The sequence below is a fragment of the Palaemon carinicauda genome, chromosome 1 (genome assembly GCF_036898095.1).
Source record: "Palaemon carinicauda isolate YSFRI2023 chromosome 1, ASM3689809v2, whole genome shotgun sequence".
In the NCBI taxonomy this organism is placed as follows: Eukaryota; Metazoa; Arthropoda; class Malacostraca; order Decapoda; family Palaemonidae; genus Palaemon; species Palaemon carinicauda.
The window spans coordinates 209,805,070-209,831,336 of record NC_090725.1 but is presented as its reverse complement, the minus strand read 5'-3'; the positions used below and the strand labels follow the sequence as shown (position 1 = coordinate 209,831,336).

Below are 26,267 nucleotides of genomic sequence, written 5' to 3'. Positions count from 1 at the left end.
GATGTACTTAGGCATTGCATGGCCTGACAGGCACAAAGCTGGGTTATATCGCCCAAATTCCTAAATTCAATCGATTCCAACTTTCCTTTGAATTTTATGTCGATATCTTTTCTTTAATGGTTGGCATTTCTGATAGATAATGATCCTAATGAACTCTGACTCTTTCCCAAGAAGTCTACGTAATAACACCATCGGCAACCAAAAACGCGAAGGCTATTTGCCAGCTGTCCGAGTTCTGTAAGTGAAGGAGAATAACTGCATCCATTGATCATTTTTAATACTTGGTTCAGATTCAAAGAAGTTAACCCATGTCCCATTCGGGGTTACTAATCACCTGTACTAATTGCTTAGGTCGGCTTGGAGACAGTTATAAGCGCTCAGAAAGTTGCAATATTATTAGCTAGTGTTCCTTCATATTGTTTGTTCATCTTGCAAATGTCAGTGGAAAGAGTATCACTGATGGCCACAGTCTTGGTTGTCTGTTTGACAGTATAATGTCCCTTTCACACTATGCATTTTTCCCCCGCACTAGACTCAGTCTCTGCGCTGCAGGTACTGCAGACGACACTGCCTATAGAGACTATCTTTTTAATATTGAAAATAGTATGCAGTGTGATACAAGATGGATAAGAGGAACCTAATACACCTTTATCTATTATATTTAAGGAAGAAAATGAAGAAACTATGAGGAACCCATTGTATGAACCCACTAAATTCCCAAAGAAACTCAGGGAATCATGTGTGCCTTATGTCCTCTTAGGGGATAAAGCATTTGGTCTGCATGGAAACTTAATGCAGACATATGGTGGAAGTTGATTAAGTGTAGAAAGAGTATTCAGTTATTGTTTAAGTAGAGGACTTGGGTATATTGAATGTGCATTTGGATGTTTAAGTAACAATTGGAGGATATTTCATCGTTTCGTAATGTATCTCTCCACCTTGCTACAGATATTGTCAAAGAGAGACGTGTTCTTCATAACTTTGCAAGACAAGGTGATGGCTTTAATTTTGAAAATACTAACAATCAATTGATTAGAAGAGCTTGAACATCCTACAAATGTACAAATGGCATCCGAAACACGTTTGCTGATTATTTCACGAGTGACTTTAGTAGGGGGTTTGAGTTGGCAACATAATAAAGTATGACATTGAGAAAGTAAGTGAACTCCCTTCTATTATTATCAAAAGCTAAGCTACAACCCTAGGTGGAAAAGCAGGATACTATAAGCTCAAGGGCTCGGATAGGGAAAACTATCTCGTAATAAGTGTCTTTATGGCTAGACCTGTGCAATATCTTATGCAAGACGGAATAACATTAGGTGAAATCGTCGGTTTCTCGGATCCCGCACTGTGACGTCACTGGTGCGCGTCGACTGGCCAGTGCTCTTGATTATTATGTTTTGACAGTAATTTGATCTTATGCTGATGTATATATATATATATATATATATATATATATATATATATATGTATATATATGTATATAATATCTTACGAAGCTGGCTAACATGAGAGTAGATTATTTCATTCATATAATTCATTTGTGCATTCAAGAGGTGTATAGCCAGCTCGTAAGGTGAGTTCGCTCATGTAGAATTAAGTATATGTATGTAAATTACATAAGACTGTCGTCATTCATTTAGTTGTATTTTCATTCAGTTCCGTATATGTAAATTTACGTTATTTTAAGGAATAAAACTTTTATTTCACGTAGTTTTGTTACGGTCTTATGTAATCTTGTTAAAAGGTATACTGTATGACAAACGCTAGGGATTGCATCATGTTTCCACGTGGTTAGAAGTTGCATGAAGGTTCTAGACTAAAAATTATTCTTTTTTTTTTTTAATGTTATGAGAGGAGGTGGGCATAGTTAGCTGAGAGGGTTGCCTCGTCAGGCGACGATAGACCCATACTTCAAATTTGCCAAGTTAGCAATCTGATGTCGCGAGAGGCTGTCCGGGCCATGCCCCAACGCTACAAGAAGGCTGAATTGGAAGATTCCAGAATGAATTAGGATGATATATAAGGGCCTAGCAATGCATAGGAACCAGAGATCAGCCTGATATTCCGCAAGATCTGTGCTTCTGCCAGTCCTCTCTTCAGCCACTATGTATTTCCTCTCCAACGTGCATACTGTTTGCTCTCAAAACGTGCAAAGTGTTTTCTCTCAAATGTGTATAGTGTTTGCTCAAACATTGGAATTTCTGTGGTTCAAGTTGAAGAAGTGCAGTGTATATGTGAGAACAGGTTCTATTGTGAAAATTATTAATTCATCTGTGCCTGGCCCCGTGATTTAGTAAACAGTGAAGTGCATTTATTCTTGCTTAACTGTTCGGTAACCTAGTGTGAGCCCTAAGGACGTAAAAGTAACAGTTACTATAGGTAAGTGTAAATTTGATTTATTTCCTATAGTGTTAAAGTGTCATTTTTTTTTCATTTATTGTCAAAATTAAATATTTTCATAAATTAATTTCTAGTGAAACAAGTGATTGTATAATTTTTGAAGTGTCATTTTGTCTTAGTCTAAAGTCTAGTTCAGGATTAAATTTCGAGTGATTTATTTTTGGTATTACTGTTGAATTGTTATTTTTATAGAATATAAACATTTTGTAAAGTGTGTATTATTTTGATCACCAATAATTATTTCAGTGCTTTGCCTGTATCCCTTGACTAAGAACTGAAGTAAGAGGTTTATTTAAGAATAGTTCCCATTAAAAGAAAAGTAATCACCCAGTTTTTGTTTTGAGTGTAACGTAAAGATACCATTAGATATTCAGTATTCATATATATTAACGTCTGGGAATTGCTCATTATTTTCAGAGCTCGGAGGTATTTTCGTGTATCAGATTATGTAAAATAAAGCAGGTGAGTTTGGGAGCTCGGGAATTTACATAATTCGCTAGTCATAATAATAATAATAATATATATATATATATATATATATATATATATAAATATATATATATATATATATATATATATATATATATATATATATACACACACACACACATATATATATATATATATATATATATATATATATATATACATACATAAACAAGTATATACCTCTACATATATGTTTATATATTCATATATACTGTACATACACACATGTATAATTTCATTATTATTATTATTATTATTATTATTATTATTATTATTATTATTATTATTATTATTATTATTATTATTATTATTGAGCTGTCTATAAAAATTTTAGTTCATTATGAATTTAGTTACTGATAACTTTAATGCATCGCCTTGTCACTGTGCTCCTGTGATGTCACAGAGCGAGGGAAATATGCGATCGGATCCCTCAGTGAACACACCTTATGTTATTCCGTCTTGATTTTATGTATGCAGTGTGTTTAAAATATTAACGACTTGTTAGCCACTTTTTGCTTAAAAAATCACTTGTAAAATCAAAGATAAATTGATAATTATGAACTCCCCATATTTATTCTTTTTATCAACGAGATTGTCAAATCCTTCATTTGAATCACAGCATACCTCTCTCCAAACACATGTAACCAAGTTACGACTTTTATACTACATACTTTTATCCCATAAAACTGGTTTAGTTTCAACTATAAGAATAAAAAATTCTATATCAACATCTTGATCCCTGGCCATATAATGGAAGATAAGTTTTTTTTTTTCTCTGAAAAGCAGTGTCCTTCTAATACTCACCGGCTATAGGCTAAAGGCGAAAAAAAAAAAAAGCCGTGTGGTGTGAAGACTCATATTGAACAATATGGTCAACTAGCCTACAACCATCAGCGGGAGCGGCACCGCTTCTAGCTAGTGGAACTAATGCTCATGCAAAGTGGCACTGCTACGACAAAAAATCTGCGCCACTTTAGTGTGAAAGGCTCCTCAGGTCGACTTGCGAGATGCTGCTCCGCTGGTAGAGGCGACTTTAAATCACACAGTGTAAAAGAGCCATAGGGTCCACATATTCATCAGTGGTTAATGCTTTGTGATATCCTGATGGAAGTTAATCTACTGGGCTGATTTGATTGATTGAATTTGGGCAGTATGGGCTAGCACAGGGGCCGGAGAGGTCACTCAGTGCCAAGGTACAACTTGGAAATCCTCCCAGTTACACAATGAAGTGGAACTTAAAAGAGTCTGTATAACAACATGGAATAAAGAAAGCAGGAACAGAAGTTAAGTTGGACAGTTGAAAGTGGACACAGCTATGGCCTGGCAAAAGGACACCGAAGGACTCTCTAGCCATGCACTGATGGCACTAACCTTCTACAGGGAGTTTCTGTGCTGTCCACCTCACTTCTTCATGGTTGAATAAAATGTAGATTTTTTCCCAAGTATGTGGGTTTACTATACGTTTTTAATTGGAAACATCAATATTACAATGGAGCTTCTTTGTCATCTAGAAACTTTACATGGAATTACTTTAATGTTTAAAGGCCGTTCATAAAAGGCAGAGGCAGGGAAAGGTCCGAGAGACTGACCACATATAAATATGATCAGCATCCAAGCATCCCGTCTCCACCCAAACTAGGACCAGGGAGGGTCAGGCAATGGCTGTTGATAAGGATGGTGAGGAGCAGGCACTAAAGAAACTAACAAATTTGAGTGGGACTCGAATCCTAGTCTGGCGATCACCGGGCAAGGACATTTCCAATAGGCCACCACAATAGATGCAACCATTTCAATTAGTATTCATAGCTGTGATATAAGACAGGATTAAAAGTTTTACAACCAGCTACATTTCTTTGTAAGCAAGCCGAGTACTCTTTGAATCATCCTCATAGGTGTGTCATGTCATCATACTTTGACAGCAGGTCACGAGAATTTTTTTTTTCAGCGTACGTGTGGTTTGTAAACTAGTTGGTATAATGTTTTAGGAAATATGTTTGTAGTTTGCAAGGCAGGAATTTTATAGACCAAATTCTCTATCAGTTCACTTCATGGATAGGCCTATACTGCATAGCAGCCAATCAGATCAAACGTACATACAATATGCATTGCATAACACGAAAGTCTGATAAACATAGGTGGATGTATGGTATTTGGGTCATGTGGAAATGAAAATCAAAGTTATATATAAAACACTTTACTTTGTAAACACATGACAATGAATACAAAAATACTTTTAAAGAGCACGATAATCATCTGAAATTTTGACGTATTTTAAATCTGCAAGGACTGGTTAAAACTTGTTTATGCTCAAACATTTAATGGATCAAAATATTGTATAATGTTCTTGAGCACATATGATACAAACACTGGAAAATACCTACCGCTGGTTAAAGCAAAAGCATACAATACACAAACTCATAAATTGTATACAATAATATATCAAGGCTTACCATCTGTTCCATATAAATTCCTTCTTCATATAGTGAAAAAATATTTACTGTAATAGTCATTATAGTGAATGTCTAACCTACTTATAAGATTCATCACAAATTTGAAAACATTGTCCTTCCAATCTACAGCTAACGGTATTATTTGATAGTGTATTGATCTCATGTTTGTATGTATAAGACCGCACACTGCTGGCTAGTAAGGAATGAAAAGGAATCTGTAAATTCTCGAGGTGTAAGATTGTCCTACCAAGAAGACTTTTAAAAATGTAAGTTTTGATAACATTATGTCCTCTTTGAAGGTTGTTAATTCTTTCTTGTGAAAATATCAAATTAAAGGACATAGCAGAAGTCAAATTCATACAATTTAGAATCTGGGAAGTAGGCTATTTGAAAATATCATATTGCAACCCTAGCAACTTTCAAAGGATCAGTCCTTTTCTTATAAACTGAATACCCTTTCATATACTTTAAAAGGGTATTATGATCTGAAATATGCTTAGCACAATCCTGCAACCCCAAGGGATCTTCTTTTATTTTTAGGGGCTTAAGTGGTAAGCTCAGAAACTGCGTTGGATTTGGCATAAAAAATAATGAGTTGATCAGATTTCCGAGACAAAATCCGGCGAAAGTTTTCGTTCAGAGGGATAAAAACTTCCAAAACATAACATGTTTTAGTCATTGAAAAACTAAAAAGGGGACACTGCTTTTACCATTCGTAGAGCAGCATTCAAAAGTTTCTCTCCCCCTATTTATCCTAAATAGCAAATGGAGTGAATGAAAATCAAATTTATTAACAATAAGTATTTTCTCTGATCAAAGTAGCTGATATCAAGAACACCCATAAAATCAGCTGTGAAAAATAAGTATCAGCTAAACACTTCACTAAAACTAAGGCCTTTTCCTTAATCCTGACATTCTAAAATAGTAAAAATAAGAGGTCATAATGATCTTAATCAAAAGGAACAGCGTTTGGATTTGAACTATTGAAAATATTCTACTTTCCGACTGGTGCACTAACCTAGAATGTGTATTTCTCAGAGGAGTGTATCTTTTCAAGAATAGGTTTGTTGTTGGTCAGCTTCTCCAGGTTGAAGTTGTTCTTCACTGTTAGCAGGGCCTTCAAGGTAGAGACTGTGAACCAATTGCTACCTGACAGACAGACGACTATAGATGCCAATCTAACAATGTTGATGTTTGGAATTTCATTTAGTTGAACATGGCTTGTAAATGAGCCCCATTCATGAATGAGAGGTATATCCTCTCTCTTCCATTCCTCCAGTATCCCCCTGAAGTAACTCTTGGAGACCAGACACCTCATCAAAAATATCTTCGTCAATTGCAATGTTAGGACATTTTCTTCTGAGGATTTCTACTGCCGTTTCAATTTCCAACTGCTGAGGCTGCCCTTTCATGAGGAGACAGCTGAGGCCGTTTGTATGCTTACCCAATGCATCAAGGTATTTCATTGCGGTGTCAAAAATACTTAGATTTCCCCAAAAATGTTTCTTTGGTGATTATAACATTTTCCTCCAAGTCTCTGAGGGGAACTCAGACCATGACTGGCAGGAAGTTATCATCAGGTCTTGTGATGACTATCGTCTTGAAACTTCTCAGAATGCCAGCAGACTCCACTTCACAACGGTCTTTGCCTTCATGTATTTTAATGGCCTTATTGAAAATACCCTGGTTTCCGTGAGCAAATACTATCCACAACTCGGTCCAGGGATCTTCAAAAAACTTGCGAAGGACTTCAGGATTTTTCTCCACAGAAAAAAAAAAAATTATCCTAGAGGTACATACAGTGAAAACCAGGGACATTTCTGGGGAAAGGTCACTGAAAACGGGGGCTGTCCCCAGAAACCAAGGTCGTCTGGTTACCATTGAATAATTCCCATTGGAAATGAAGGTTGGAATTGTCATCCTATTGTTCATCTACATCGGCTAAAGTAGCACTTTCACATTTTTGGTAAAGCCTGTTAACTCATGTTTTTATTTTTTTTTTATTTTTTTACACCAAGGTTTTCTACGTTGAGAACGATTACTTTAAAAGCTAAATGCCCTTTTATCTTATATAATTTGAACAATACCTATAACACATAGGTCTAAAGAAACTGGGCGACACTAACATCAGGAACTAATTTCTTTCCACAAAACATGTTTCAGTAGCTATCGCTCAATTATTTATAAACATTTCTCTTTGATAAGGAGGTTGGTGAGACCCCTAGTCCCTTTTGGATGTCATGTCGATTTTTATTCCAGAAGAGACAGAGAAAGGGACACCCGTTCTATTCATAAGTTTGCTTCTGGAAGTTATTTCTATTCAGAATTTTAAGGCTGGATGCCCTTGTTTGTATAACTTTGCGGCTGGACATCCTTCCATTCATAACCTTGCGGCTGATCACCCCTTCATTTCATATCTTTGCTACTGGACTCTATTTCTATTCAAAATTTTAAGGCTGAACACCCTTACTTTTCATAGATTTCTAGCTGGACACCCTTTCTTTTCATAAATTTGTGGCTGGGCACCCTTCCATTCATAACTTTGTTGCTGGATGCTACTTCTATTCAGAGTTTTTTGGCTGAACACCCGTTATTTTTATAAAATTGTGGTTGGACATCCCTCCACTCACAACTTTGCTGTCTAACACCCCTTCAATTCACAATTCAGCGCTTTGTGGCTGAATACCCTTTCTTTTCATAACCTTGTGGCTGGACACTTTTCATTTTCATTACTGTGTGGCTGGACACTTTTCATTTTCATAACTGTGTGGCTGGACATCCTTCTATTCATAACTTTGAGACTGGAAACCCCTTCTAATTATATCTTTGCTCCTGGACGTTGCTTATATTCAGAACTTAAAAGCTGAAAACCCTTTGCTTTAATAACTTTGTGGCTGTTCATACTTCCATTCATAGCCTTGCAGCTCAACACCCCTTCAATTCATAACTTTACTGATGGACGTCACTTCTATTCAGAATTTGAAAGCTGAGCACCAATTCTTTTCGTAACTTTTCAGGTGTACTACCCTTCTATTCATAACTTTCCTGTTGGACGCCACTTCTATTCAGAATTTGAAGGCTGAAACCCTTTCTTTTCATAACTTAGTGGTTGGCCATCCTTCCATTCATAACCTTGTGGCTTGAAACCCATTCAATTCATAACTTTACTGATGGATGCCCCTTCTATTCAGAATTTGAAGGCTAAGCCATAACTTTGCAGGTGGATACCCCTTCTATTCACAACTTTGCTGCTGGATGCCACTTCTATTCAGAACTTTAAGGCTGAGCACCCTTTCTTTTCATAAGTATGTGGTTGGACATCCTTCCATTCATAACTTTGTTGCTGGACGCCAGTTGTTCAGAATTTGAAGGCTGAGAAGCCTCTCTTTTGATAACTTTGAAGTTGGACCCCCTTCTATACATAACTTTGCTGCTGGACGCCACTTCTATTCAGAACTTTATGGCTGAGCACCCTTTTCATAGGTTTGTGGCCAGACACCCTTGCATTCATAACTTTGTTGATGGACGCTACTGCTATTCACAATTTGAAGGCTGCACATTCTTTCTTTTCATAAACTTGTGGTTGGACTCCGTTTCTATTTATGTTTGCTGCAGGACGCTAGTTCTATTCAGAACTTCAAGGCTGAACACTCTTTTCATAGCTTTGTGGCTGGACACCATATCTATTCAGAATTTGAATGCTGATCACCCTTTCTTTTTATAAATTTGCTGGTGGACACCCCTTCTATTCATAACTTTGCTACAGGATGCCAATTCTATTCAGAACTTTAAAGCTGAGCATCCTTACTTTACATGAGGTTGTGACTGGACACCATTCCATTCATAACTTTGTTGCTGGACTCCACTTATATGCATAATTTTAAGGCTAAGAACCCTTTCTTTTCATGACTTTGCAGGTAGACACCCTTTATATTCATAAATTTGCTGCTGAACGCCACTTCTATTAGGAACTTTAAGGCTGAACACCCTTTTATTTCATAAGTTTACGGCTGGATACCTTTCCATTCATAACTTTGTTGCTGGACGCCAATTCTATTGAGAATTTGAAGGCTGAGAACGATTTATTTTCATAACTTTGAAGATGGATATGGCTTCTATTCATGTTTGCTGCTAGACACCCCTTCTTTTCAGATCTTTAAAGTTAATCACTTTTACTTTTTATAACTTTGTGGCTGGAGACCCTTCTATCCATAACTTTGCATCAGGATGCTACTTCTATTCAGATTTTGAAGGCCGAGCATCCTTTCTTTTCATAACTTTGCAGGTGGACAGCCTTTCTATCCATAACTTTGCTGCTGGAAGCTAGTTCTATTCAGAGGACCTTACTTTCCATAACATTTTCGCTAGACACCATTTCCCTTCATAAATTTGTGGCTGGACACCCTTCCATTCACAATTTTGATGATGGACACCCCTTCTATTTATAACTTTGTTGCTGGATGCTACCTCTATTCAGAATATTAAAACTGAACACTCTTTCTTTTCATAACTTTGTGGCTGGACACCTTTTCTTTTCATAACCTTGTGAGTGGACACCCTTCCATTAATAGCTTTGTGGTTGGACACCCTTCCACTCATCACTTTAGGGCTGGGCACCCCTACTATTCATAGCTTTGTTGCTGGACGCTACTTCTATTCAGAATTTGAATGCTGAACACACTTTCCTTTCATAACTTTGTGGCTGGACATCCTTTCATTCATAGCCTTGCCGCCAAAGAATCCTTCAATTCATAACTTTGCTGATGGACGCCACTTCTATTCAGAATTTGAAGGCTGAGCACCCTTCCTTTCCATAATTTTGCAGCTGGATACCCTTCTATTCATAACTTTGTTGCTGGACGCCACTTACATTCAGAATTTGAAGAGTGAGCACCGTTTCTTTTCATAAGAATGTGGCTGAACACCCTTCCATTCATAACTTTGTTGTTGGGTGCCACTTCTATTCAGACTTTGAAGGCTGAGCATTATTTCTTTTTCACAACTTAGCAGGTGAACACCACTTCTATTCCTGTTTGCTGCTGGACGCCACTTCTATTCAGAACTTCAAGGCTAAATACCATTTCTTTTCATAACTTTGCAGGTGGACACCCCTCCTATTCTTAACTTTGCTGCAAGACACCACTTCTATTCAGAACTTTAAGGCTGAGCACCCTTCCTTTTCATAATTTTGTGGCTGGACACCCACCCATTCCTAACTTTGTTGTTGGGTGCCACTTCTATTCAGAATTTGAAGGCTGAGAATTATTTCTTTTTCAGAACTTCAAGGCTGAATACCATTAATTTTCATAACTTTGTAGGTGGACACACTTCCATTTATAACTTTGTTGCTGGATGCCCCTTCTATTCAGGATTTGAAGGCTATGCACTCTTCCTTTCCATAACTTTGCAGCTGGACACCCTTCTATTCATAACTTTGTTGCTGAACGCCACTTAAATTCAGAATTTGAAGATAAAGCACCGTTTCTTTTCATAAGAATGTGGCTGAACACCCTTCCATTCACAGCTTTGTCGTTGGGTGCCACTTTGATTTAGACTTTGAAGGCTGAGGATTATTTCTTTTGCAGGTTAACACCACTTCTATTCATGTTTACTGCTGGACGCTACTTCTATTCATGTTTACTGCTGGACGCTACTTCTATTCATGTTTGCTGCTGGACGCCACTTCTATTAAGACTTTGAAGGCTGAGCACCCTTTCTTTTCATAGCTTTGCAGGTAGACACCCTTTGTATTCATAAATTTGCTGTTGGACGCCACTTCTATTCAAAACTTTATGGATGAGCACCCTTTCTTGTCATAAGTTTGTGGATTGATAACCTTTTATTCAAAACTTTGTTGTTGGACACCACTTCTATTCAGACTATAAATTTGCAGGTAGACACCATTTCTATTCGTAACTTTATTGCTGAACACCACTTCTATTCAGAACTTCATGGCTGAACATCCTTCCTTTCATTCATAACATTGTTGCTGGATGGCTCTCCTATTCAGAACTTTAAGGCTGAATCCCTTTACTTTTCATAATTTTGTGGTTGGACACACTTCCATTTATAATTTTGCGGTAGGATGCCAAATCTATTCAGAATTTTAAAGCTAAGACCCCTTTCTTTTCATAACTGTGGCTGCACACCCTTCCATTCATAACTTTGAAGCAGGATGCTACTTTTATTCAGACTTTGAAGGCTGAACATCCTTTCTCTTCATAGTTTTGCAGGTGGACACCACTTCTATACATGCTTGCTGCTGGATGCCACTTCTAATCAGAACTTCAATGCTGAACACCCATACTTCTCATAACTTTGTGGCTAGACAGCCTTTTATTCATCACCTTATCGCTGGACACCACTTTTATTCAGGCTTTGATGGCTGAGCACTCTTTCTTTTCATAACTTTGTAGATGAACACCCTTTCTTTTCGAACGTTTGCTGCTGGACGCCACTTCTATTCAAAACTTCAAGGCTGAACAGCATTTCTTTTCATAATTTTGTAGATGAACACCCATTCCTTTTGTAAGTTTGTTGCTGGACGCCACTTAAATTCAGACTTTGATGGTTGTGCACCCTTTCTTTTTATAACATTGCAGGTGGACACCACTTCTATTCATATTTTGTTGCTGGACGCAACTTCTATTCAGAACTTTATGGCTGAACACCCTTACTTTTCATATCTTGGTGGCTGGGACCTTTCCATTCATGATTTTGTTGTTGGATGCACCTTTTATTTAGAATTTTAAGGCTGAGCACCTTTCTTTTCATAACTTTTCAGGTGGACACACCTTCTATTTATGTTTGCTGCTGAACACCACTTCTATTCTGAACTTCAAGGCTGAATGCCCTTACTTTTCATAACTTTGTGGCTGGACACCCTCCCATTCACAACGTTGCTGTTTGACGCCCATTCTATACAGAATTTTAAGGTTGAACACACTTTCTTTTCCCAACTTTGTAAGTGGACACCCCTTCTATTCATGTTTGCTGCTGGACGCCACTTCTTTTCAGAACTTCAAGGCTGAACATCCATACTTTTCATAGCTTTGTGGCTGGACACTTTCCCATTCACCACCTTGTTGCTGGACGCAATTTCTATTCAGGCTTTGAAGGGTGAGCACTATTTCTTTTCCTAACTTTACAGAGGGACACCCCTTCTTTTCGTAAGTTTGCTTCTGGACGCCACTTCTATTCAGAACTTCAAGGCTAAATAACCTATCTTTTCATAACTTTGTAGATTGACACCACTTCATTTTGTAAGTTTCCTGCTGGACGCCACTTCTATTCAGAACTTCAAGGCTAAACACCTTTTTTTTGTTCATAACTTTGTGCCTGGACACCCTTCCACTAATCACTTTGTTGCTGGATGCCATTCTTATTCAGACTTTGAAGGCTAAGCATCCTTTCTTTCCATAACTTTACCAGTGGACACCCATTCTATTCATGTTTGCTGCTGGATGCCACTTCTATTCAGAACTGAAAGGCCGAACACCCTTACTTTTCACAACTTTGTGGCTGGACACCCTTCCATTCATCACTTTGTTGCTGGACGCCTCTTCTATTCAGAATTTCAAGGCTGAGCGCCCATCCTTTTCATAAGTTTGCAAGTGGACACCTTTCCATTCAAAACTAAGTTGCTGGAATCCACTTCAATTGAAAATTTTAATTCTGAGAACCCTTACTTTTCATAACCTTGTTGCTGGACGCCTCATCCATACAAAACTTTATGGCTGAGCACCCATTCATTTCATAATTTGGCAGCTGGAAACTCTTCCATTCAAAAATTTGTTGCTGGGTGCCACTATTATTCAGAAATTTAAGGCTAAGCACCCTTTCTTTTTATAACTTTGCAGGTGGACACCCCTTCTATTCATGTTTGTTGCTAGACGCAACTTCTATTCAGAACTTCATGGCTGAACACCCTTACTTTTCATATCTTGGTGGCTGGCACCCTTCCATTCATAATTTTGTTGTTGGATGCACCTTTTATTTAGAATTTTAAGGCTGAGCACCTTTATTTTCATAACTTTGCAGGTGGACACACCTTCTATTTATGTTTGCTGCTGGACATTCAAGGCTGAATGCCCTTACTTTTCATAACTTTGTGGGCGGACACCCTTCCATTCACAACGTTGTTGTTTGACGCTCATTCTATACAGAATTTTTAGGCTGAACACACTTTCTTTTCACAACTTTGTAAGTGGACATCCCTTCTATTCATGTTTGCTGCTGGATGCCACTTCTATTCAGAACTTCAAGGCTGAACATCCATACTTTTCATAGCTTTGTGGCTGGACCCTCTACCATTCACCACCTTGTTGCTGGACGCAACTTCTATTTAGGCTTTGAAGGGTGAGCACTATTTCATTTCATAACTTTGTAGATGGACACCCTTTTTATTCGCAAGTTTGCTGCTGGAAGCCACTTCTATTCAGAACTTCAAGGTTAAACAACATTTCTTTTCCTAACTTTACAGAGGGACACCCCTTCTTTTGTTAAGTTTGCTTCTGGATGCCACTTCCATTCAGAACTTCAAGGCTAAATAACCTTTCTTTTCATAACTTTGTAGATGGACACCCTTTCTTTTCGTGAGTATGCTGCTGGACACCCCTTCTATTCAGAACTTCAAGGCTAAATAACCTTTCTTTTCATAACTTTGTATATTGACACCACTTCATCTTGTAAGTTTCCTGCTGGACACCACTTCTATTCAGAACTTCAAGGCTAAACACCTTTTTTTTGTTCATAACTTTGTGCCTGGACACCCTTCCATTAATCACTTTGTTGCTGGATGCCATTTCTATTCAGACTTTGAAGGCTAAGCATTCTTTCTTTCCATAACTTTACCGGTAGACACCCATTCTATTCATGTTTGCTGCTGGACGCCACTTCTATTCAGAACTGCAAAGCTGAACACTCTTACTTTTCACAACTTTGTGGCTGGACACCCTTCCATTCATCACTTTGTTGCTACGCCTCTTCTATTCAGAATTTCAAGGCTGAGCGCCCATACTTTTCATAAGTTTGCAAGTGGACACCTTTCCATTCAAAACTATGTTGCTGGAAGCCACTTTTATTGAGAATTGCAATTCTGAGCACCCTTACTTTTCATAACCTTGTTGCTGGACGCGTCATCCATACAAAACTTTATGGCTGAGCTCCCATTCATTTCTTAACTTTGCAGCTGGAAACCCTTCCATTCAAAAATTTGTTGCCACTATTATTCAGAATTTTAAGGCTAAGCACCCTTTCTTTCTATAATTGTGAAGCTGGACACCCTTCCATTTGTAACTTTGTTGCTGAACGCCACTTAAATTCAGAGTTTTAAGGCTAAGCACCCTTTCTGTTCATAACTTTGCAGCTGGACACCTTTCCATTTATAACTTTGAGCTGGAAGTCACTTATATTTAAACTTTTAAGGCTGAGTACCTTTTCTTTTCACAACTTTGTGGCTGGACACCCTTCTATTCATAACTTCGTTGCTTGATGCCACTTTATTTAAGGATATGCCCCCTTTCTTTTCATAATTTTGCAGCTGAACACCTTTCCATTCATAACTTTGCAGCAGGACTCCACTTATATTAAAAAAATTTAAGACTGAGCACCCTATTTTTATAACTTTGTGGCTGGATACCCTTCCATTCATAATTTTGTTGCTGGACGCCAGTTCTATTAAGAATTTAGAGACTGAACACCCTTTCTTTTCAAAACTTTGCAGCTGGATATCTTTCCATTCATAACTTTGTTGCTGGACACCACTTCTATTGATAATTTACAGATAGTACACCCTTTCTTTTCAAAACTTTACAGTTGGACACCCTTCCATTCATAAGTTTGCAGCAGGACTCCACTTTTATTCAAAATTTTAAGGCTGAACACCCTTTTTCCATAACTTTGAGGCTGGACACCCTTCCTTTCATAACTTTGTTGCTGGACGCCACTTCTATTCAGAAAGTTAAGGCTGAAAACCATTTATTTTTTTAACTTTATAGTTGGACACCATTTTTTTTCATAGCTTCGTGGCAGGACACTTTTCTTTTCTTAACTTTGTGGCTGGACGCTCTTTCTATTCAGAACTTTATGCCTGAACACCATTTTTTTCTTAAATTTGTGGCTGGACACCCTTTATTTTCATATTTTTGTGGCTGGATACCATTTCTTTTCCTAACCTTGTGGCTGGACACCCTTTCAATCCACATCTTTGTTGCTGGACGCCATTTCTATTCAGAACTTTAAGGCCGAACTCTCTTTTTTTCATAACTTTGGGGCTGAAAACCGCTTCCATTCATAACTTTGCTAATAGACACCACTTTTATTCATAATCTTGGGGTTGAACATCACTTCTGTTCATAAGATTGTGGCTGGTCACCCCTTTTAATCGTCACTTTGTTAATGGACGCTACCTTCATAAGTAGAATACTTCTTCTATTAACAACTTCGATGCTGAACACCGCTTCTATTGATAACTTTGCGGCTGGACACCACTACTATTCACAATGATTGTGCTGAACACCACTTCTACTCACAAGCATGCGGCTGGACACCCTTTCTATTCATATCTCTGCCACTGGATGCTACTTCTATTTATAACTTAATCATTTCTAATATAATGATAATTTTCGACCGGACTTCAGTCATGAGTCTTTGCATTTTGTAATCACAGGTCATCAGGATCCACTTTACTTTATTTGACAGTGCCGATCTCATATCTTTATACAATAGAATAGACCTTTGGCTATACATGTAATATAAACTTTCACTGTATGCTAATAATGCTGCAATCTCTTTATACTCTTTTCAGACTCTTACTTCCTTTTACTTCCTGTTCTCTCAATACCTGTTTCAACCCAGATATCCTCAAGAAAAAAAAATATACCAATTTTCCATAAGGCTGTCCTTCCATCACAGTATGGTCATATCTCCTAGTTGCCCTTCTTATACATTTATGTCACTCCTAATAACTTGCTTCTGTTAATTCTTGGCATCTTTTTTGACACCATAGTACTAAATTTACCTCTACAGATCTTCTTTGATATTCAAATGGAATGGCTAGTGTCCTGACTGTAACATTATTCCCTTTGTTTCTTTTTTTTTAATACACGTTATCATTATCTTGCCTATTTTGATTTTTATTTCTCTCCTCACTCTTCTATCTTATATATTTTCACAGACTCTGTTTTATGATTCTTCTGTTAACATTAGGTTATTTACACAGAAGTTCGTAATGAACTCCTTTTCTGCATTCATTTGTAGCTTCTTCCATTACCTTAGCAAATAGTAAAAGACTCAATATTGGTTTGGTTCCAGATATAAAACATTATCTATTGAGAAGAAGGATGGCACTCATAAGGACTGATTGATGGCCATCTTACAATTAAAGGAGAGGTCAATACACTGATCTTATAGAACAGAAAGATCATCTAAGACGTTTGTACATTTAACTTGAAGATACTTAAGAAGTATGATCATATTTTATTCCTTGGTCTCCAGGAAACTAACAGACTTAAAAATCACGATATAACCTCATTATATGAATAAATGTCGAAATAAAAGTCAGATAAGCATGTATAGGTTGGCCAGGGCACCAGCCACCCGTTGAGATACTACCGCTAGAGAGTTATGGGGTCTTTTCACTTACCAGGCAGTACTACATTGGATCCTTCTCTCTGGTTACGGATCATTTCCCTTTGCCAATACATACACAACGAATAGTCTGGTATATTCTTTACATAGTCTCCTCTGTCCTCATACACCTGACAACACTGAGATTACCCAACAATTCTTCTTCGCCCAAGGGGTTAACTACTGCACTGTAATTGTTCAGTGGCCACTTTCCTCTTGGTAAGGGTAAAGGAGACTCTATAGCTATGATAAGGAACTCTTCCAGAAGGACACTCCAAAATCAAACCATTGTTCTCTAGTCATGGGTAGTGCCATAACCTCTGTACCATGGTCTATCACTGTCTTGGGTTAGAGTTCTCTTGTTTGAGGGTACACTTGGGTACACTATTCTATATTATTTTTCTTTATCTTGTTTTGTTAAAGTTTTTATAGTTCATATAATAGATATTTATTTCAATGTTACTCTTCTTAAAATATTTAATTTTTCCTTATTTCCTTTGCTCACTGGGCTATTTTCCCAGTTGGAGCCCCTGGGCTTATAGCATCCTGCTTTTCCAATTAGGGTTGTAGCTTAGCAAGTAATAATAATAATAATAATAATAATAATAATAATAATAATAATAATAATAATAATGATAATAATAATAGTTAACCATTGTCTACATGCATAAATGTAGAAATTTAAATGACTTTATATTGACATGTTAAGTTACTTTGATTACATGGTGTCCAAATGAGTAACGCTTTACTGTATATGCAATACTAAAGTAGTGGCATATCAAGAGCATTTTAAAGTTCCTAAAGAATTAAAATACATACTACTTATTGGAATTCTAGTCCTGCTCTTTTTTAAATAAATGAGGAAATGAACAACTTTTAACAATCACAATTTACAATTTCAAAATTATTATTATTATTATTATTATTATTATTATTATTACTTGCTTAGCTACAACCCTAGTTGGAAAAGCAGAATACTATAAGCCTAGGGGCCCAACAGGATAACTAGCCCAGTGAGGAAATGAAACAAGGAAAAAAATATTTTAAGAACAGTAACATCAAAATAAATAATTCCTAAATAAAATGTAAAAACTTTAACAAAACAAGAGGAAGAGAAATTAGATAGAAAAGTGTACCCATGAGTACCCTCAAGCAAGAGAACTCTAACCCAAGACAGTGGAAGACCATGGTACAGAGGCTATGGCACTACCCAAGACTAGAGAACAATGGTTTGATTTTGAAGTGTTCTCCTAGAAGAGCTGCTTTCCATAGCTAGTCTCTTCTACCCTTATCAAGATGAAAGTAGCCACTGAACAATTACAGTGCAGTAATTAACCCTAAGGGTGAAGAAGAATTGTCAGATGTATCAGGACAGATGAGAATCTATAAATAATAGGCCAGTCTATTCGGTGTATGTGTAGGCAAAAGGAAAGTGAACCGTAAACAGAGAGAAGGATCCAGTGTAGTACTGTCCAAGGCCTGTCAAAGGACCCCATAACTCTAACGGTACTATCTCAACAGATGGCTGGTGCCCTGGCCAACCTACTACCTATATGAATACTGAAAAGTTCGGCCACTGAATGACATTGACACAATACAAACTCAGTTGCAATACATGTAACACGTCTTAACCATTAACAAAGGTTATAAAACCATTGAGGTAAAGCGATATAATAACGGGTTCACTGTGGCGTTATGCTTTTCTCAGGGTCCTGAATATAGACTAAAACTACTGTAAGTACATAAGTACATTTTCTCTGAATTACAATTTCTCTATCTTGCATGTCATAAGATGTTTTTACACAAACATAGACACACACACGCACACACACATACACACACACATATATATACATTTATACAATTATATATATATATATATATATATATATATATATATATATATACATTTATACAATTATATATATATATACATTTATACAATTATATATATATATATATATATATACATTTATACAATTATATATATATATATATATATATATATATATACATTTATACAATTATATATATATATATATATATATATATATATATATATATATATATATATACATTTATACAATTATATATATATATATATATATATATATATATATATTTGAGTAAATCCACATAAAAAGCTTTAAGAATTACTTCAATACTTACGGAAGTTAATTAAACTTCCTTTATTATACATAACATAAATACGGCATTTACTATATATGAATTACATGTGACATAAATATGATAAATAATTCCTTAATCATCAGGTACTTAATTACAATTATTTTATAGCATATCTTTGTGAATTACATTATTATTGAAATAATCCCCACTTACAACTAATTATTTTCATGCACTCGCCAAGTTTCGAAAAAGGAAATTTCTATCAGTAGAAGGAAAAAGAGCAAATCGCCCGAAAATAAAAGAATGGCAACAGGCTTTGTTCTGAGACAAGGGTATGTTGCATTTCTGTGGGTGTTCAATATCTTTAGTGATACCAGAGATAAAAAAAAGAGCAGTGTTGTAAGTGCAAAGTTATGGAATAATTAAATGAGTGAAGAATGGAGTGTAGAATGATTGATATTTGCAGATGACACTATATTGATAAGAGACAGTGAAAAGAAACTGCAGAAGCTAGTAAAATGGTTTGAAAGTGTTTTCTTAAGGAAAAGGTTGAGAGTAAATGTGACTAAGAGTAAGGTTGTGATGGCCAATGGAGACCAGTAACACTTAGCAATGAATGTTGGGATGGAAGGTGGAGTTATGAAGGGGTCGAATGATATAAAATGGTGATAAGTATAACGGACAATGTAATGATGGAATGAAGAAAGTCACATAAAGGTGAAGCAAGATAGGTTGCAGGATGTGTGCAAAACATTTAGAATTGACTTGAATTGATTTAGAGACCCACGGTGGGAACATATGATGAGATTGTTGAGCTCACTCTCCTTTATGGAAGTGCCGTGTGAATACTGAATGTGAATGAAACAATGCTTTTCTGCATGCGAGGTAAAAGCATTGAAAGTGAGAAATGTGGAGATACGTAAAAGCGAGAAAAAAGGTTAGCCTAGATGGAAGGATGGATAAAAGATTTTTTAGGTAATTCAGTAATATGGAAATAACGGGTAAGAATAATTCGGTGAAACGTGTAAGTAAGTAGTAAAGGAGGTCTACAAAAGTCTACAAATTGTTGAATAAATGCAGTGAGAGACACGTTGGAAAAGAAGTGCAAGTCTATGTAAGATAGGTGCGAAGGGCACAGTTGTGCATACAGGTTCAATGTGCAGTTGTCGAGATCTCTGTGTACATGTAATAAGTAACTAACATTGTGGAATTTTTTAATGAACTGGGGATTCATCAACAACTCAGCAATGCAAGAATGGATATGCTAGTAATTGTTAAGTTGTTGTTTTCACTGGAGCCACCTCTTGTTGGGGGAAATGGCTTAATATTGGAAAATATAATTATATTATGTACATATACAATATATTATTGTACATCTTTTCCCTTCTTTGGAGAGCCTAGCACCAGAAGGGTAAACCCTTCCAATATCTCACCAGGACTTCAGGAGCGAAATTGCTATTTCCACTCTATAGTATGGACCAATGGAAATAACTATAAGTAATATCAATAACTAGAACTCCCAATTTACTCAATCCTGATACATTCGCCTCCTTCTACATGCACCGAAGAGCTTCCTCCAGTGGGAAAAGAGAAGATGGCAGGTGGCCGAGCGGAACTTGTGATTGTAAGTTAAATGTAGCACAGCGTTCCACAGACTGTTGAGGGCCATGAGCCAGGGTGCTATAAAAAGCAATTGTTTCAATGGCGCTCTGTTGTTGATAGTGTCCTGCAAAAGATGAGAATGAGTTTTGAACAAATTTAGCATTTTTCTTTTCAAATTTAGGATAAGAGATTTTTTAATGACATTCTTATAAAACTGGATGCAAAAAAAATGATTGTTAAAAAAAAAGAAAGAAACTTCACCACGGCAAAAACTTACCAGTCATTTTACTTGTCAGTAAACCTTGGGTTGCAATAGTATATTGTTGATGTAGAGTACATGTCACCAAAGTCTGGGTTGCATTATTTAACATTCAATATATTTGCCATTTATCACTGGCCTGCCACAGATATCTGTTGATTTACTAGCCACAAAACTCTGGGATCTGGATGTCTCATTTATCTACAGATATAGTTAGCACCAAACTCAAGGCTGCCGTTGTTACCTACTGTTATACTTGCCATCAATCCAAGGTTACTTCAATTATCTTTCAACATATTCTACTTGTCGTCACACTCTGGACTGTCATTGTTAGCTTTCAATATTCTTGTCATCAATTCATGGGCTATCTCAATTATCTGTTATTATGGGCTACCTACTATCTGTCAATACACTTGCCATAAAAAATCTGGGCTGCCATCCTTAGGTTTCAATATACAGTGGAGCCCTAGAGATCAAATGCTTTTGATCTTGAACAAATAATGTTGAAAAAAAATATTTGGCTATGTTTTGAGCTGGAAATTGAGCAAGTTTTAGAGATTGAATGGGAAATTCCTCTATGGTTAAGGAACATATCTCCACTGGCACAATACTCACCCAGATAAAGGTTGCTACAGTACAGCAGGCCTAATTTGTTTCTGTGTAACTGTCTATAAGTCTAAGCAGTATGGTATCCCCATTTCAACAACTTGTACAATAGTGAAAAATAAAAAAGACCATTAAGGAATTTGATGTAGCCAAAGGAGGTAACCCTATTAAAAAATGAACTCAGGTAATTGAAAACATGGAAAATTGTTGTTGATATGGACAAAACGAGGACACAAAAACACCACTTGGACAAGTAAGGCTTTTTAAGAATAATATTTTAAAGAATGAATTAACGTAAAGCCTTTTGGGTAACTAGAAATTTTCCCATTAAGTGGGTTCATGTGATGCTTAGACCCACTATGCAAAGATGTTTTCAGGATTAACAACTAGTATTTAAAACCATACTCCTTATGGAAAATGTACCTGCTCACCCTGTAGACTTGAAAGGCAAGTAGTTGGATGAGTTCAGCTTCATTACTGTGAAGTCTTTGTTGTCATATAGAATTTCTCTAATCTAGCCCAAGGACCAACAAGCTCTACTCTACATCAAAGCACGTTTTCATAGCTTGTTTGAGGTCTGCTCTGATATTATTATTATTATCAATTGCTAACCTACAATGCTAGTTGGAAACGCAAAATGCTATAAGCCCAAGGGCTCCAACAAGGAAAATATCCCAGTGAGAAAAGGAAACAAGAAAAAATAAAATATTTTGAGGAGACTAATATTAGAATAATCTCCTATATAAACTATAAAAACTTTAACAAAACAAGAGGAAGAGAAATACGATAGAATAGTGTACCAAAGCGTACCCCCAAGCAAGAGAACTCTAACCCAAGGCCGTGGAAAACCATGGTACAGAGGCTATGGCACTACCTAAGACTAGAGAACAATGGTTTGATTTTGGAGTGCCCTTCTCCTAGAAGAGCTGCTTACCATAACTAAAGAGTCCCTTCTACCCCTACCAAGAGGAAAGTGGCCACTGTTCAATTACAGCGCAGTAACCCCTTGGGTGAAAAAGAACTGTTTAAGAATCACAGTGTTGTCAGGTGTATGAGGACAGAGGAGAATATGTAAAGAATATGCCAGACAATTCGGTATGTGTGTGTGTGTGTTCGGTGTGCGTGTGGGTGTCTGTGTGCATAGGCAAAGGAAAAATGACCCGTAACCAGAGAGAAGGATCCAATGTAGTACTGTCTGGCCAGTCAAAAGACCCCAAAAATCTCAAGTGGTAGTTCCTCAACAGGAGGCTGGTGCCTTGGCCAACCTACTAAGAGATTTTCAGAAGAACAATTTCCATATTCTTCACTGTTCAGGTCCCATATACTAAGCTTATGGGAAGTCTCTTACAAAGAAATTGGCTGTGTAAAAAGGAAGTTGTGGCTAGACTTCATAAAAGAGAGGGACTTATAAAGATCACATCAAAAGAATTCTAAAAGCTTCAGGAGGAGCAGCAATAGTCAGTAGCAGAGGATATGTCTTCAGAGAATGGGATGATGTTTCTGGTTCAATGATTATAGAAATATGTACATAAAGGGGATTGCAAGTGTCTAGAGAAAAATATTACCTAGATACGCTTGTAGCAAGCCACAAAACCTTGCTATCAAAATCAACATGGATATATCATTGAAAACATCAATCTTACTGTGTCGCTATTCTTACTAGATGGGACATGGTAAGCTAGCCTTATCGACGAGTAAAAAGAAGCATCTGAAAAGAGTAGATGAAACCCCTTGCAGACTACGCTATTTCTGGAAGTGCTCTCACCATTAACTCCAATGTTCTTGATGCTGCTACGTTATACTTCATTCAATTGTATATCTCTCATGACTACAAAGGTGACTTGAATGCATTAAGGGCTCATATGCTTGAACTACAAAAGGAGAGCTCAGAAGCCAGGCTTCCATTGAAAATGCAATTTATTTACATGTGCTCCGATTCCTTCATCAAATGGCTTTGAGTAAAAGAGCTCATGAATCAGACCTGGACATGCCAAATCCTTTAAACCATGGCCGCAAGCGTCTCGGTGGGATTCTAGTACTGGTTATGATGGACAAGGACCCAAAATCAAACAACAAAACAAGTTAATTACTGTGGGTGCTTTAAGAATTGCTGTCAATTCAGCTGCATGTACTATGGGTGCTGCAAGAATTGCTGCCAATGCAGCTGCCTTTGTGCAAGAGCAAAGATGAAGTGTGTCATTACCCATCGGTGAGCTGTTGATCCAAGACTGTGAAGTCGAATTTCTGATGATAGTGATAATTAATCAAGCCTGATGTTAAGAGAAAGCCTAGACAATGTCAACGGAACATGAGTGCATTTTGCACACAATCTTGTTATCATACCTTATGCAATATCTGTTGTCTCACCCTTGACAAGGAAGATGCTGCTGTGGAAGGAGCAGTCTTTACAATTGTGAGGTGTCTCCAGAAGGCACGACCCTTCTTACTGGGAAGCCATAACCTCACAGTTATTAAGGTTCATCAGCCACTTGCCAAACTATTAGGGGACAGAGCCATGTCAGAAGTCATCAGTCTAAGGCTATTTAAATTTAAGGAGAAACCCCCTAAGTTTGAATTCCAGGTGAAGTACCTATCTGGGAAGAGCCACTGTGCCACTGATTTCTTGTAGCTACACCCTACCCTTAAGACATAACCCAATGCACTTGACACCGGGATTGAGGAATATCTGTCGGTAGGAAAAATTTTGACATTATTAGAAGCACTTGAACATGATGGATGTATCATGGATGAAGAAATAATCAGAAAGGCTACTAATGACGATCCTGTCTTTCAGTTATTAGTTGCCAAAGTTACTTACTGGTGCTCTCAGAAATTGCAAGAACTTCTTTGTCTCCAACAATTTTATGATGTCAGTGAACATTTGACAATAACCAGAGAACTAGTTACCTACACTCTTGAGCAAAGTTATTTCCGATTAATTATTCCCAAGACCCTCTGTCTGCAAGTTGTCGCTAATTTGCATGCTGCCTTTCAAGGCTTTGACTCAATATTGAGGGCAAGGCAGTCACTTTGTTAGTTAGGGATAGAAGGTGATCTGCAACATCAAAGACCATCCTGTATACCTTGTGATATCCATGCACCATCATTGCCACCAGAAACGATGGAGTTGTCCCCAACCACAGAATACTGCTTTCATCGTACCGATGTAGACGTATTACAGCTGGAGGGCCACAGGTACATGGCCTATACTGTTAGGCTAATGGAATGGTTAGAAGAGGCTCATTTCCCAAATTGTACATCTTCATCCAGTTAGGGAACCCAAGAGTAGATCTTTAAGGATAGAGGCACCAATATAGTGAGTGTTGATATGTCAATCTTCTTCAGGAGATGGGGGTTTAGAGTATGGCTGCCATCAGCCCAGTTTCCCCAGTCAAACATTAGAGCAGAAGCTTTCATCAAGACAGCAAAACAGGTCATTAGACATAACATCAGCAGCAGAGGTACCCTTGACAATGATAGAGTATCCTTAGCCACCCTGCAGTATTTCAATACACCCCAATGTAAAATTAACAAATCTCCCACTATTGCAACTAGCCATGGCAAGACAGTTTCGGGATGGTGTGCCAACGGTCAGGCAGCACTAAGAGATAGACAGACACTGGAAATAATGAAGAAGCACAAGGAAATAGTGTCTGATAACCCCAACAAGTTTTACGCCCCTTCAACAAGGTACCTAATTGCAGGTTCAGAATCAAACTTCCAACCTCTGGGATCAGATAGGTGTTGTAACTGAAGCCCTTTCGGAGGCTCTATCAATATACAGTTAAACTGGAAGGACGTGGGTCTTCATTGCTAAAAGGCAGCAGATATCTGAAAGTCACTGGGCCACCCATCTTTGCTGCAGAAGGTTAAGTCAAATCACTCTAAAAAGCCCAGAGTGACAGTTTCTTCATGCCCTACGAGAACCCAAGCCAAACCAGGGTGGCGGATTTTATATCATAAAGGGGAATCTCAAATTTCAAAGGATAGTATTTTCTATCAATTTATTACGAAGCTGTATTTTGTTTATATATATTTCATTGGGCAAGGAACAGGCACATAGCAGCATTCACCATCTGTTTGGAGATCTATTATTGATCTCAAAGGAATAAAATACCTCCCTAATAATGTGCTTCATTCAGCCTCCTAGATACCCAATTGAGCTAGATGTGATCACAATTATTATACAACAGGAAATTTTACGTTAAAAGGTCAATCACTCATTTTTTGCATACCTGCTGAGTAAAATACAGAAACATCATCCATCCTCCAACGCCTAGTAGAGGGAAGCAGGCAAAAACAAAAACAACGATGTTCACAAGTACTGTACACGTTATCTCTCTGTCTCGTTCCCGTACTGTCACACGATCGCCACCAGCTATGCCGCCCCTGAAAGGTAGGAAAATAAGAAATAAGTTGATGGTACATGACAATCATTTAAGTACCGAAATACGAGAAAAAGCACCCATTCATTAGTCTGATTTTGTATTTAATGAAAGGCGACACACTACTGCAGTAAATTCATATTTAGCATAAAAAGTGGTATAGAGTTACAGCAATCACCATGCTATTTTCCCTCCTGCTTACATTTTTATTAGTATGGTTGAATCTTGTACTTTAGTTTTCTCTCATATCCATGTTGCTCTTTCTTTACTGTCTCTTAGTGTTATTCCCATCGTTATTCTTCCCACTGCTCTTTG

General features: G+C 37.2%; 1 protein-coding gene across 2 annotated transcripts in view; it reads right to left on the bottom strand.

The window, feature by feature from the left end:
- Window positions 1-19,186: 19,186 nt before the first annotated feature.
- LOC137644025 (uncharacterized) overlaps window positions 19,187-26,267 on the bottom strand; it is a 204,235-nt gene continuing 197,154 nt past the window's right edge. For both annotated transcript variants that reach the window (XM_068376912.1, XM_068376922.1), the window contains 2 exons: window positions 25,803-25,956; window positions 19,187-20,826 (listed from right to left, as the gene is read on the bottom strand). In XM_068376912.1, the coding sequence (XP_068233013.1) occupies window positions 20,629-20,826; window positions 25,803-25,956 (352 nt within the window). In that variant the 3' untranslated portion in view covers window positions 19,187-20,628. The remainder of the gene's footprint in view (window positions 20,827-25,802; window positions 25,957-26,267) is intronic.